This window comes from Melampsora larici-populina (genome assembly GCF_000204055.1).
Source record: "Melampsora larici-populina 98AG31 unplaced genomic scaffold MELLAscaffold_37, whole genome shotgun sequence".
NCBI classification, from domain to species: Eukaryota; Fungi; Basidiomycota; class Pucciniomycetes; order Pucciniales; family Melampsoraceae; genus Melampsora; species Melampsora laricis-populina.
The window spans coordinates 562,737-577,808 of NW_006768801.1; the positions used below are offsets into that span (position 1 = coordinate 562,737).

At 39.2% G+C, this 15,072-nt stretch overlaps 2 protein-coding genes across 2 annotated transcripts; one reads left to right on the plus strand and one right to left on the minus strand.

Moving 5' to 3' along the window:
* Positions 1-7,533: 7,533 nt before the first annotated feature.
* Positions 7,534-7,806, plus strand: MELLADRAFT_90419 (uncharacterized protein; the record flags this gene model as incomplete). Its single annotated transcript, XM_007413485.1, has 2 exons — positions 7,534-7,554; positions 7,633-7,806. 2 exons carry the CDS (start codon positions 7,534-7,536, stop codon positions 7,804-7,806), a joined length of 195 nt encoding a protein of 64 aa, XP_007413547.1.
* A 4,746-nt stretch (positions 7,807-12,552) lies between these two features.
* MELLADRAFT_124497 (uncharacterized protein) lies at positions 12,553-12,783 on the minus strand (the record flags this gene model as incomplete). The annotated part of the gene is made up of 1 exon (XM_007413558.1): positions 12,553-12,783. One exon carries the CDS (start codon positions 12,781-12,783, stop codon positions 12,553-12,555), a length of 231 nt encoding a protein of 76 aa, XP_007413620.1.
* Positions 12,784-15,072: the final 2,289 nt, after the last annotated feature.

A 15,072-nucleotide genomic window follows, 5' to 3' on the forward strand; every position in this document is an offset into this window, starting at 1 on the left:
TTTTTTGATGAAGATAAAGATAAGACGATTGTAGCTGGAGATTAAACCTGATAATCTATATCAGTATACTTCAATTTATTATTTCAATCGTGATAAACTGAACATACTATCAAGATCAATCAAAGTAAAAAGCTGGGATTTAAACTGAATTTAATGAACCTTGAGAATCTAAATCAATCGATCCGAATGAAGGTATTTCATTGATCAGAATGAAGCTAACATGTTCTCCGCCTTCTAGCTTGGAAATAGAATCATGTAGAATGGATATCCATACCTTTTAAAGCGAAGATTAGTGTAAGTGGCCCATAGATTAATGATAGTATGGCATGCAAGACCTCATTGCAACATATCTTATTGCACAGGCAAGAATTGGTCAATCAGAGTCCATCAATTTGATGTTTTGAACAAAGCTGAGTGCATAAGACTTGAGAGGCTGAATTATTGAACTATATAAACGAGAACAATTAGCAAAATGGCCAAAGGATGGGTAAGAATCTTGCAAAAGTGGGTGAGGCTAACCTGCTTCAAGACTGCCCAAGCAAAGCAATCTAACAATTGGATGGGCCAGCTAAAGGTATATCCGTGTCTTGTTCTTGAAATTGAGACTGTGAAGGATGATGGTCACCATTGTATGTTTTCCTTTTCTTACCCCCGTGAGCTGATTGGCCTATCATCGCGTCCTTCTCTCTTTGTCTTTGTTTCTCCTTTACTTCGTCTTTCTTTTTCAAAGCTATCTTCCAATTATCCATTCCAGTTTGAATTGCAACTTTCCAATCGTGTGGACTGACCTCCTTGAATGGAATGTTTGCCCACAATCAATGAACCTCGGCAGAAAAGAACAAACCCGAATTCAAAATGAAGTCTTTTGTTGAATTATGTACTACAGCATAGTCCATATACTTTGAGACCCGCCGCTCAATCATGATAGGTCGGGTCTTCTGAACTTGACACTTGCTTGAATGGCAGTCGTGTTGAACATTCCAAATGTTCATAATGTTCTATACAATTAAGTCAAGTTCATCAATATACAAAAAGATTCTATCAATATATAACAAGATTACCAAATGTTCAGGAGCGTTACTCACAGGAGGATGGATCCATATAACTGAACTGCCCTCCTTGACCTCACGCATGCCATAAAACTTGTTGACCTGACCTAAACGACAAATCTTTATCTCGACCTTTGTTTGTGGTAAAGAACAGCCTCCCACACCCCAAATCCTTATGACCTGTGCGATAATCTTGCCAGCGCTAGTGTTGGCATTCTTGACTGACACAAAGACATCCAAATTCACCTTTTGTTTGTTTTCCAGAGTGATTGAATCAATGACGTGCCGGTCCTTGGCTGTGAACATGTTACGTATATTGTTTGGAACCATTTCACTTGCGTCCAATGGTTGTGAAGGGTGTAACCCTTGACAAAGAGAGTAGAAATATTTTCAGCAATTGGTCTTTCAAACAAATCAACCACACTTACTGCCTATTTTGATTGAATTTTTCTGGTTTCATGATGAGTTGAACCCTAATGCTGTTGAGAGACACCTTCTGTCTCTCATATTTCTGAGTTTCAGCTGTCGTGAAAGATAACTTACAAATCATTACACATGAACATCTTAAGTATCATCACAGTTTAATCCTGACAGATTAAAACTCAAACCCTAATCATCTCTTATTTAATTCACACTTCCTCCACGACACGTGTAAAACTCTTTTCCTCATCCGTCTGTATATGGTAGGAAAAGAGTAAGTCAAATCCTTTATACTATCTACATGCCTCATTTCTCTCATTTCATACTATACACATCTTGAAACATTCTCTTCTATCATCTAGTTCAATTCATCTTAACTGATTGTTTTATCATTTCATCTGATTATGTATTGACACTAGATCAACGTACTAAACTTGCGTGTCGATTCTTTTGTTCTATTTTTATCCTTGACCTGAAATCACACAGGTCAGACAACCTTAGATAGAGTTATAGTTTTCTCTCAAATCCTCATTATCTAACACCTCCTATTTTTTCTCTTATGTTGTTATGATCTGATTGTATAGGTTAGTTCAGGTAGTTAGTGACGTGAGGTGAAGAGCTACTCACCTCTAGAAATTGTCACGGTTAATCAGGTGAAATATAATCCGTCTGTATACGGTAGGAAAAGAATCAACGTACTAAACTTGCGCGTCGATTCCTTTGTTCTATTTTTATCCTTGACCTGAAATCACACAGGTCAGTTCAGGTAGTTAGTGACGTGGGGTGAAGAGGTACTCACCTCTAGAAATTGTCACGGTTAATCAGTGTCAGGTATCTCGACGGACTTCGTCGCTTTTCAAATGCCTTTTGAAACAAGATGTTAGTCCGAAATATCTCCTGAACCTTTAAGCCTGCTTTCACATAAGTTTGCAATTGATGATCATAAATCTTGGAACCTGCGCCAAAAGCTCGCATGAGCCTACCATTATTGAATGGATTTGAAATATCGGATCCCGGACTAAGATGGTTGGAATGTATTGAGGACTCTCGAGTATTTCCATTAAAACTTTCAAATTTTTCCGTTCCAAAGAGGCAAGGAGGCCCAAATCTTTTGATTGTGTCACATAAATGGATTAACATATGAAACTTTGGTTTATTGCACCACTGACCCGACAGTTGTACAATTGACTTCAGAAAAATGCGGATCAAAGTCCTGAGCTCCTTGCAATAGGTCTTGACGTCATTGATTTCAGTTTGAAATATGTAAGGGCAAAGATGTGAAAGTACTGTCCAAGTTTCACGTTCTTTGTTTGACATTTTGCACTCCAAGAAAATGAATGGAGCTGCTTGTAAAACAGTCCGGAATTCCTTCCCGTTGAGACTGAGGAAGTGTTGAATCATTGTCCTTGGCTGGATTTCAGGGATGTTCAAACCGGAAGTGTTGAACGACTTCCAACGGCCCCATACGTTGTTTTTCGCCTTTTCCAATAATGAATTCATCTGGTGTCGTAATAAATACTTGGCAACACCTAATAGAATTACATGTAATACCTCCACCGGCACCGCCAACATAGATGCCTCGGATTGAAAAATCCAAGGCATCATCGGATGGAAACCCTCGGACAGGTCTTGTCCAAGGATTTGATCCGAGGTATTTTTTGACGCAAAATAATACCTCAGATCAAAACCTCGGAAAGATTTTGTCCGAGGATTTGAGTCCGATGATACCTCGGATTTTTCAATCCGAGGCATCTTTGTTGGCTGTGCGGGGTATCTTGGTGCCCATTGAAGCCTTTCCAAGATGATATCAGAATTAATATGTTGCCAACTCATCAAAAATAACCAACCAGACTGAACTTTCAAGCGTAGAAAAGGGTTGAATAGACAATCTCCAAACAGGTCATCAAGCTCACGACAAAAAGCAGATGTTTGCGTGCTGGTTACTGACGAATCCCGGTGGAGGTCTTGAACCATCTTAACAAATGTGCTGTTAAGCGCGTCCTTAACGCCAAACCCAGATGATTTTGTTTCAAATAATCCAATGGTTCCTAGTTGTTGGGACAACTTCCAAAGCGCCTTTGTCCCTTCAATGGTTTCGGACCACTTGTGGGTAGGTAATGACACCTACACATTCAAACACAGCCTTGTTAACTCTTGAGACGGGTTTTTACTCCCTCAATCTACATAAGGTAGTGCTGACCTCATTTCCATCCTCGTCAACACCAAGGAAGTCGCACACGTACTTAGATGAACGTTTTGCCATCAGAGTGTTGACTTTCAGGTGACAGATTTGGCATGGTGATAGCAACATTGTCGGATTCATTGTGTTTGCGACCTCCGCGTGCATCGGCAAATCACCTAGATGGCACAGGACCGTTGTCATAACCAGGACTTCCGTCTGGGTCATGTGGTTGTAGGCCGCAAAACCTTCTGTCATAATGTTGCTGGTTTCTCATATCAGACACCTTTGATATGACATTCAATATATACATAAGGTAGATACCTTACTTCAAATCATTGATCAAAGGACCTGCTAATTCCAACGCTCCTGCGGTGTTCGAAGTTGTCACAAAGTGGCAGTTATATTCTTGATTCAACAGCTTTGGAGGAAGCCCACCTAGTGTGAAATGAAACGCTATGTGCTTATTCCATCTTTTTGACTTGTTGCCTGATAAGTCTTTGCAGTATAATACCAAAGGCACATGCCGAATAATTCGACTGTTGGCTTTTGTTCGCCATGGATTGATTGTTGGCATTGCAGCTGAGCTACCTCCATCTTTTTCTGATTCCGCCAACATCAAATCAAACATCAATGAAATTGAATTATTGACATGTTTTTCAAGATTTCCGGTCTGTTTATATTTGAACTCACCATACATCCGTCCCCCACAAAGGTCTTTCATGAGTTGTCCATCACGCATTTTTACTTTGTCAAATTGCCTCCAGAATGATTTGATGTTGATTGTTGTAAACAACTCAGAGTCAAACTTTGAAACATGTTGGAATTCAATTTGTAAAAATGGATTTTCCCACTTCAGATGAGCAAATACACATTTTGCAAATACATTGTTGCCAGATTTGTAGAAATACATAGGAATCACAATTCTATGAGATAACAATTGAACAGGTTTGTATAGATAGAAATGACCGGCTTCTTGGTCAACCATTTGAACGCGGATATCGGGGTCAAGACCCTCTCGCCACTTCTGCGACTGGGCAAGGCAAGTGACCTTTGTGCCTTCACACTACACCAAATGTCATCTTTACCAGGCAGTAAAGAAAACTACTGACATAGAAAAGTCCTGAGGGAACAGGAAGAGAGCTAAAAATCTGGAAAAATATGCGCCTTGTTCCTAGATGTTGGAGCGTCATGATGAGTATTTTTTTGTATTTTACACGCAGATATTGGTTTATGTACTAACAATAAACGCTGACAATCAACAAAAACTCACATGTAACAATACCTGAAATTTGGGTCATGAGTATGAAGACAATATTTTGTGGTCTAAAAACTTCAATAACTTTTGCAATTCTGCTCCAAAAAACTCGATTTTTGGTTCATTCAAAAGCTGAACTATTCTCCTTCACACTTCATAATGTTAGTAAGGTGCTATCTAGTCATTTAAACACTCTACATATGTTCACACTACACCAAATCACTAATATACCGTGGAGTTTAGAAAATTGCAAATGTAGAAAATTCTCAGCAATGCATGAGAGATCAGAAAAAATTGAAAAAATTATGGTTGAATACGCCTGTTCTGACCTATGATTTTGCATATTTTTTCATATTTTTACCATCAGTTCTGATGATATTCCAAAGAAAAATGCTTATGGTGTTTATCTGGTCAGAAACTCAATTTTGGTCCAAAACTACTAAGGTTTGGGCAGAAACTGTGAACACTCAAAAGTACACCAACTTTTGCTCAATTCATTTGGTACTTACAAATTATGAAAGCCACATACTAGATCTACAACTTCCATTGAGATACTAAAGCCATTTCAACAAAGATTTACAAGATTTGCTGGCTTTGCTGATGGTGACCGTGATTGCTGTACCTCACACATTTTTGAAGAAACAGCTGATTCCAACATGTACAGTGTAAATCAAAGATGTAGAATTCACAATGTGAAGACATTTCAAATTTTGAAGCAAAATTGACAACTTTATTGGTCTCACAAGGTTGATGCCTCAATAACTGCCAGTTTTGGACAAAAACTGGGTTTCTGACCTGACATCGACTTCTACTGTAAAAATCTGAAAAAATATGCAAGATGATGGGAACACACAGGCGGACACAACCCTTATTTTTTCATATTTTTCTGACCCCTTCCGCCTTGTGTACAATTTTCTATGTTCTCTCAATTTTCTAAACTCCACGGTAAATTTGCAATCTGGCGTAGTGTCAAACAGTTCTGCATGAATAGCTCTGTAGGATCTTTTTTAGACCAGCTACAGATGTGATGTCTGAATGAAAAATGTAGAGGAAAGGCTCGCCTTTTTAATGTACTTCAAATCGAGTGATTTTATTCAGAAATGCAAAAGTTATTGATGTTTGAAGATTCCAAAATCCTGTCTTCAAAGTCAAGGGCCAAATTTCAGGTATTGTTACAGGTGGGTTTTTGATGATTCTCAGCCTTTATTGTTAGTACATTAACCAATATCTGTGTGTAAAATACAAAAAAATACTCGTCATGACGCCCCAACATCTAGGAACAAGGTGCATATTTTTTCAGATTTTTAGCTCTCTTCCTGTTGCCTCAGGACTTTTCTATGTCAGTAGTTTTCTTTACCGCCCGGTAAAGATGACATTTTGTGTAGTGTCAGTGGGTAATGACGGCATAAATTCGAGGAACTCTGCTACATAAGGATTCACAACTTCCTGAATCAACAGATGATCAATTGAATCAGCCTCCTTATTGGAAGTGCTACGGCATGATGTGGTGGTGCAATTACTTGCCTGCTTAAGTATATCCTTGATTTTCAAACCAAAGCATGGTTTGTCTAAATAACTGATGCTTTCTACCACCCCAAAATCAAATCTTTTCTTCAGTCGGCGGCGGACTTTCTGGACAGTCTTGTAGGCGGGTAGTGTCACACCAAGTATTCCAAAGAATGAGCGCATCCGCTTGTATTGTAACAAGGATAAAATGGTACGTGATGTACCCAGCACCATGAAACCAACCATTTGCTGGAATAAAGTTACAGTCAGAATACATACTCCTTCATCTATGGCAAAATTAGAACCTGCCTCTAGACTCGAAAAAGGATACCAGGAATCGTCTTGCTCGTCCATATGCTCCGCACAGTCTGTCGTATCCTGAGAGTTAACTGACTCATTTACGTCAGATCCAGATTCGTTGCCAAGGTTGGTTGGATTTCCAATTGGATCATCTTGGCTACCGTGGACGCTAACAGCTGGAGATTTAAAATCCATTGAATAGTCCTTAGTCCAAAGATCAATGAGCTTTTCTCAAACAAAACCTGTTCCTGATTGCTCCTGATTGCAATCATTAATGTCAGTATCCTCGACATGCACCTGATCGACTGGACTTGCTGGGTCAGAATGGAGATGAGACTGTTTGTGGTCAATGAAAGAATTTGCCCTTTGAACGGTCTCTTGTTTGGCCACCCAGATTTTCAAATTTTTCAGGTGCGTTGGAGTTTTCTTATGCCGACGGATTTGGCTGCTCTGCATGGAACGGCTTCCAGAACAGGCCGTGCAAACAAATGATATTGAATCTGTATTGCACCCCACTTCCACAATACCTTTCATGTTTTGCAAGAATGCAGTAATCAGAACTGGGAAACTTGTGAGTGGTGGAGAAGATATAGTCACATTTGTCCTCATAGTTTCCCCCCATCGAAGCACAGAAAGGCTTAAAAGAAATATATAATCTGTGATGGCGCTTCCTTCAACGAAGGGAAAATGGTGAATAGGGATGCAGAATGGAATAAGATGTTATTATCAATCTTGATTCATTCAAAACTTTTTGTGTTTAACTGAAAAGTCATCCTTGTAATAAAGGGTAACATCAAATGCATTGATCAATTCGATTCGGCATGCCTGCTTCGCTTGAAAGGGTCATTAAGTCTCGGTTGACGTGCGGTCAGTTCCGCGGTTGAGGATGGATTATATAATCGGTGATTCATCAACCATAGCATTTTGGTTGGGCAAAATCACGGTTTTACAGGCGGTTAATCAGATTCCGTTGGCCAACTGCTCGCAGAGTGGTTGACCAACTCTACTTGAAAGATGAGAGAGAGCCTGTCAAAAACCCGGGGTCTACTCAAATCCCCGCTGAATTTGAACCGGGTTCTGGCCGCGAATCTTGAAAAAACAAAATCAGGGTTCGTGGTGTAAGTGGGTGTGATTCTTGTTTACGCGTAAAGACAAGTACACAAAAACCCCTAGGCACTCTAGAACCACTGGCGATACCTTCAGGACCCTGGACAGACATTTCCTACGACTTAATCACCAAACTGCCAGTATCAAACGGGTGCAACAGCATCTTAACGGTAGTAGACAGGTTGATGAAGATGGCTCACTTCATACCTTGTAAAGAGAGTATGAATGCGGAGGACCTAGCAGATCTAATGATGAAATATGTGTGGAAACTCCACGGCACCCCAAAAACTATTGTTTCTGACAGGGGCAGCGTGTTTATATCTCAAATCACAAAAGCCTTAGACGCCAGATTAGGAATCAAATTACATCCCTCTACCGCTTTTCACCCAGGCACCAATGGTCAATCTGAGATTGTGAACAAGGTGGTTGAGCTTTATCTAAGGCATTTTACGAATTATTGTCAGGACAACTGGGAGTCACTACTACCAACAGTTGAATTCATGTACAACAACAATGACCACGAGTCGACAGGATTCTCACCCTTTCAAGCCAATTACAGATACGACCCAATATTCAATGAAGTTCCATCATCCGAACAATGCATAGCTGTCGTGGAAGATAGGTTGAACAAAATTGAGGAAGTACAACACAAACTGACACATTTTTTGCGCTTAACACAGGAGAAGATGAAGCCGGAATTTGACAAATCAGTACAAAGAACCCCTCATTGGAAAGTAGGCGAGCAAGTATGGCTCAACGGGAGAAATATCTCAACAACCAGACCCAGCCCAAAGTTAGAACATAAATGGCTAGGTCCTTTCGACATTCTCAAGAGAGTGTCTAATTCTACGTATAAGCTGAACCTCCCGCTTTCAATGAAAGGAACTCACCCAGTGTTTCATGTTTCAGTCCTTAGAAAGCACAAAACAGATACCATTGACAACCAATCACACCCAGCACCACCGCCTATCAAAGTAGAAGATCAAGCAGAATGGGAAGTTGACTCAATATTCAACTGTAGAAGACAAAGAAACCAAGTCCAATACCTAATCTGCTGGAAAGGATTTGATTTGAGTCACAATTCATGGGAACCGGAAACTAATTTAACAAATAGTAAAGAATTACTTCAAGACTTCAAATTACAATTCCCAGACGCACTAGTATTTAAAGCTCAACAACAGCTTTACAACACCTAAGAAGGGATAATCTACTACGTGTAATATAGTAGAAGTTGTCTAAAGACTGCCTTCTTCAAAGAAACCAGCACAAGGGCACTTGCTGACCACTTTGTGATAACAGAGAAATAGATAAAGCACCAGAGGAAATAAAGCAATACTATGTTTAAGTATTATTCCCAGATTTTAAGCGCAAAAAAAGTCACACAGTATGTTTATTACTAGCAATGCTGTTGTAAGTATTATTCCCAATTAGACTTGTAGTCTTTAAGACACGTAAATAAATTTCTCCTTGCTTTGAAGGGGCGGATTTAAGTGATCTTAGTACAAATATAGTAAATAAATGATGATTTATAACACTACAACAAAGGTATAAGATGCAGAAAAGGGCGCTACAATCCTAAAATCATCAAGGAGTACTTATATCCACATGTAACAATCTTTACAACAGTCAACAGCCTCAAAAAACAATCAAATCCGCCTAAATAACCCTAAAAACCATGTAATGATGCAATGTAATGATCTTGTTACTAATGTATGGTGTAATTTTCACAGCCAAAAGTGATCAATGACGCAATGATGTAATGTACAGCACTTCTTATGATGAATACAGGTGATTTTTTCCTTGTAAACTAGCTGAAACCCAATTTTTGAGATTACGAATTTTTTTAGATGTGCTCCAATTTTTGATTACTAAAGTGCATCTTGTAGCCCACGTGTTACTGATCATTTCTGACACCTATAAGACCTACTTCTGATGAGTGATGAGTAAGATATTTATGGCGTTCAAACATGCGCGAGAAATTTGCAAGTTGCGAGAAAGTTCTGTGCAAGTTCTTTTAAACATCTTGCATAGAACTTCCACAAAACTTGCAGACTTAGGAAAGTTATGTGTGAACCTAGGTTTCCCCGCTTCGAGGACTCAGTTTGCCCTTGATGAGATACATACAGCAGGGGGTTGTGAAAAAATTAATTAAGCAAGATCCGTGCAAGATTTCTTGCACGGATCTTGCACGGATCTTGCACGTTGGTTTTGCAAATTTCTTGCACATGTTTGAACGCCATAATTGAGTTGTGAAGTTAAGGTTTTTGGTGTTACAAGTGACTTGTGACTGTAAATTCAAGATTCATACCAATTTCTTATTTCCCTTATAACTTTTTACATACACCTCCGTTACTAATGATTTAAAGGCTGTACATTATGTAATCCACCCTTCTGCGTTGAATGAGCTATTTACCAACTTATTCTGACGTCATTTGACATATGTAATTAGCTGAAAACCTCCATTTTCGACGATTTTCACCTATTTTCTTCATTTTTCACAGCTGCTACTCTCTTTTTCTTGCTCATGTAATATGACATTATCTTCTATAACCTTAAAAATCCCGGAAAATCCTCTTGGCAACCTTAATTTCTACTACTACCACCATTACATATGTAAACTACACGCATAACCCTTGTTTACCAACTTCAAAAAAGTACCTTTCTGCTAATAACTTCTGTTTCCCCTTATCAACCTTGAATATTAAAATTGTTCCTGTATAATAAACTGTTGTTCTTTCATATTCTAACCTCATAAAACCCATAATTTAATTATAAATAAGCTAAAAACCATTTTCCAACTTTTACACCTATATTTTTGAATTTTTCTTATCTTTTCTTTTTCTGTCTTTTTGTAATAACTTTGTAAGTAAACTATGTTGATCTTAATAATAATTTTGAAATAAGATGACATAATAATGAGCTAATAAGTATACATAAGCCTCTAAGAGCTTCAATTGATCTGAAAACCTGAATTTTGAATTCTCTGCTATATTGAAGTTTGCTAATAAACTGGTAAAGTAAAGATGATTAATTTTTTTGCTTAATATCATAAATAGATCACCACAACGCATTGAGTAAATACAAAAGAAGAAGGAGAAGATGAGAGAGGGCATAGCTTTTTCCCACATGGTTTTTTAATGCTGCCCGGGGAGGATTGCAGAACTTGCAAGAGGAAGTTTGGGCAATAAAAGGGGGATAATGTTACAAATAGGGTCTCCTGTCACTCAAGTGAAAGCTTGTTACACACATGTCACGTTGTACACTCCTCTATACTTGTTGTCCACGTAGCCCGTACTTGTTTTCCTTTCCTCATCCAACAATCTGCATAATAGACACCTGAACCTCACTCCGAGAACCCAAACCCCAGCAGGACAGCCGTAACAAATTGGTGGAGTGTCTATGACGTCATCATTAGATGAGTGGTAAAATAGTTGACAAAGAGTCTGGCCTCTCAGTGACATGTTGTATGTGATAAGCTCAGAATTTCTCTCATGCCATTCCATTAATAGCAAGTTACCAACGTTAAAAACTTATTAGTTGTCAAAGCAAATCAGTCTACAGATGGTAGAATACCCCACAAGGATATTGGTAATGATTAATGCAATTTCAATGAATGATGGCTTTTTAGGACATCTGATAAGATAAATTCAAAAGAACAAAGAGGCCCTTGCTATTTGCAGCCCACACAAAATCCATGTAGGCGCTGCCAAAACAGCCCTTACATGAAGGTTTCCCACAAAAAAGCGCCTACATCATAAATGTAGGTGCTTTTTCCTTTTTCAAATGACACCTACAGGCTGAAAACCCAATGTAGGCATCATTTTTGTATGCCTACATTGTGTAGGCGTCACGAAAATGTGCCTACATATTTTAATACAAACACCCTTATAATTTAATACCAACACCCTTATAATTTGATTCCAAAGCCCTTATAATTAATTATAAGACCCTTATAATTTTATAATCAAATGCGCACTCTTACATTTAATACCCTTATCATTTAAGACCAACACCCTTATAATTGATCTCACCACCCTTATAATTCAATACCAACACCCTTATATATTAATACCAGCACCCTTATAGATTTGTATTCACACGTGTATAAGACCCTTATAACTGACTTAAGCGCCTACATTTTATTTTTAGAATGTAGGTGTACACAAAAGACGCTTACATTGGCTTTTTCAGCCTGTAGGTGTCATTTGAAAAAGGAAAAAGCGCCTACATCATAAATGTAGGCACTTTTTGGCGGAAAACAACCGTGTAGGCGTAATTTGGACAGCGCCTACATGGATTTCATGTGGGCTGCAAATAGCAACAGCCAACAAAGATATACAAAAAGTCTCCAAGAGGGGTGGGCCTTTTTCAAAGATTTCATGGATTGGCAGCATGCAAAAATCAAGGGCAGGATAAGGCAAAAACTCAAACTCAGGTATCATAGCTATCCAACACTTCATGGACTGGAGGATGGTAACATCATCTAGTGGATTTCAAAAATCATTGTATGATTTACATGACTCTGCGAGGGAAAGAGTTGGCGCAAGGTGGGGAAAGGGTGGTTTGACCCTTGACAACTCAGCCAAACAAATAACTTATTTCCTGCCTCCCAATTACTGGACAAAAAATGATTGCTGTTCACAAAGATTTGTTCACTGATTGCATAATGATAATGAAGTTCATTTACATACACTTCCACACCACCCATGTTGTGGTAAAAGATTGCACTAGCATCATTTTCCATTTTTTTTGCGTTGACAAGCGCTACATCCCCAGTTGTAGGCTATACATACTTGGCATCCATCCGGTTCTGTCGTAGGTCCGCCGTGGTCAATGGGTTTGACAACGGACCCATCAGCTATCATCATTGCTTCTTCACTTTTAACTCCATGAAGCATTGAACCAAGAACTTGATCAAATGACATGAATGCCACAGAGATTGCTGCAAAAATGATGAGTTTCATGATGATATCTAATTGGGCAACAAAGTTTCAGATACTGAAAATTGGGAAGAAGATTTGATTGAATAATTCAAGACTCACTGGGATGCTAATGCCACTGAGTTTGAACGATTGTGTATGGGCTGGGTTCAGGTGAAAAGTGATGTATCTAGGTCAATCAAAAGGATAAAGTATGGGACCATGAAGTATAAGCTTGGCTCATGTGTTTAAAGAAACTCTACAATTGTTGGCTGAAAATTGGTTGGAAACATACCCAGGCAAGTGTGCAGGTTAGAAAAACCAGTTGGTGGGACAATTGGATAGGGATCAAATTTTCAGAAAATGAGTCAACCTTTTATATTTGTTGGAGACCCCCTGAGTCACTGAATGTTAGACTCTTCCCAGCCATTGCGTCAACAAGCAAAATGCTGTGTTCCCTTGCATGGAATTCTGAAGGGCTGTATCATGTTGGATTTCAATGTGTGGATATTGTCAAGGTTTGTATTGTGGAGAATATGGTTGCAGGCTTCCTTGATAGATGTGCTTGGCACTTCTAGTCTCCACTAGCTTCACATTGTGTTGTGCACTGATAAAGTTTTATATTGTGGAGAAGCTGATTTTTGTGTACCAAGTATGCCATTTGATCCTTTGCCCCCTGTTTTTTTTCACAACATTGTTTGGCCTGTTATTTTTGCATGATGAACTGGGAACAGTTGTTAACCATTGCTGGGGAGTACTTAATGGATGGGGTATGAGTTGGAAGTTGCCTGGCGACAGAATTGAAGTTAATAGCCCTAACTTGAAACACTGTAAGGACGATTGATTGTTCAAATCAATGCATGCCGTTGGACATGGCAACAATCAATGATGTAATAGGGTCCGGCCATGGTGTATGAAACACTGCTTGGTTGTCAGGCCTTGTGCCTTTAGATTATAGATTGTTTGAATTGATCAGTGTTTGGAGTCTCCTCCTCTACATAAAAAGAGTCATGGTCATAGGACCACACAGAGGAAATTCATCACCACCACTACTACAACCAAAAACTTATGTACATTTATTGGTTGTCTGTGTTCAAGAGTACCAGGTCTTGGAGGTGATAAGAGAGCTACTAATTTTCGTCGCAAAAGACAGAGTATATCAGTTATTGATCAATGTGTGTAACCCTAACCCTAACCCTAAACCTGAAACCTATCCACAACTGCATGTGATCATCAACCTTGTCTGCAACAACACATGATTGTCAACCTTATCTGCAACCGCATGTGGCAATCCCGGACCCCACTGAGCGGGGTGTGCCAAGCACTCTCCACTTGCATAGAGGGCTGTAAGACAATTTTCACACACATGTACAGTACTGGTTGATGTGTCTGCGATCAAGACTATCAGGTCTTGAATGTGATAAGAGAATTGTGTCATCACAATACAGCCTGAGACAGTAGATCACTTCTCAATCAATATGTACACAAGCTTCATGTGATCATCAGCCTTATCTGCGGTATCAAAGGTCCATCCCCACCGCGCCGGCTGAAACACACTCCCCACTTGCGTAGAGAGCTGTAGTTAGCACAATTTTTCACAGAGATTCATTGCGAAGGTTAGCTCGACCCAGCCATCGCACAGACATGGTATTTGCAAACATCCACACTAGTGGGGAGTGTACGTACTTTCAATGACACGCCTTGCCAAGCTCTAGCAATGGATCCAGAGCTACCCAGTGATAACCAGAATTGGTGGCACAGAGAAGGGAAGCTTTAATCCCAATGTTGTCCTGTTTGAGGGTCCTATATCTACAGATTTATCAACTAAGGACCATTGTATCAATATGTACCTTCCTATGTTGACTATATTATGTGAAGTGTAAAATTCATTCGTGTGATATGAGTTGTAGAAGATACCAAGATCCCCAGTCCAATTTGTTTAACATCCACCTCCTTGTTTGAGAAAAAAAAGATGTTGAGATTCAGAAATTAAGATGAGTAAAATCATTTATCCATGTGGTAACAGCTTTCCAGAATGCATGCCACATAAGTGCTGATCAAAGTAATGCACCGACCCGGCCCCAACCCAAAGAATCTGAGCTGGACCGGGGCCAACCTCCCCCTCAGACCGGGCCAACCCGGTCCGCTAGCCCCAGAGATGTGATATGCTTGACAACCAAAAAAAAACGTAAATATATGATAAATATATGATTTTTTGATTTTTCTTCTCTTCTGTAGCCTTTGCTGAAGCTATCCAGCAGCTATTCTATAACAAAGAGACAAAAAATTTGTTGTATATATATGATACTTTAAGAAATTAAGATGATTTTGGTA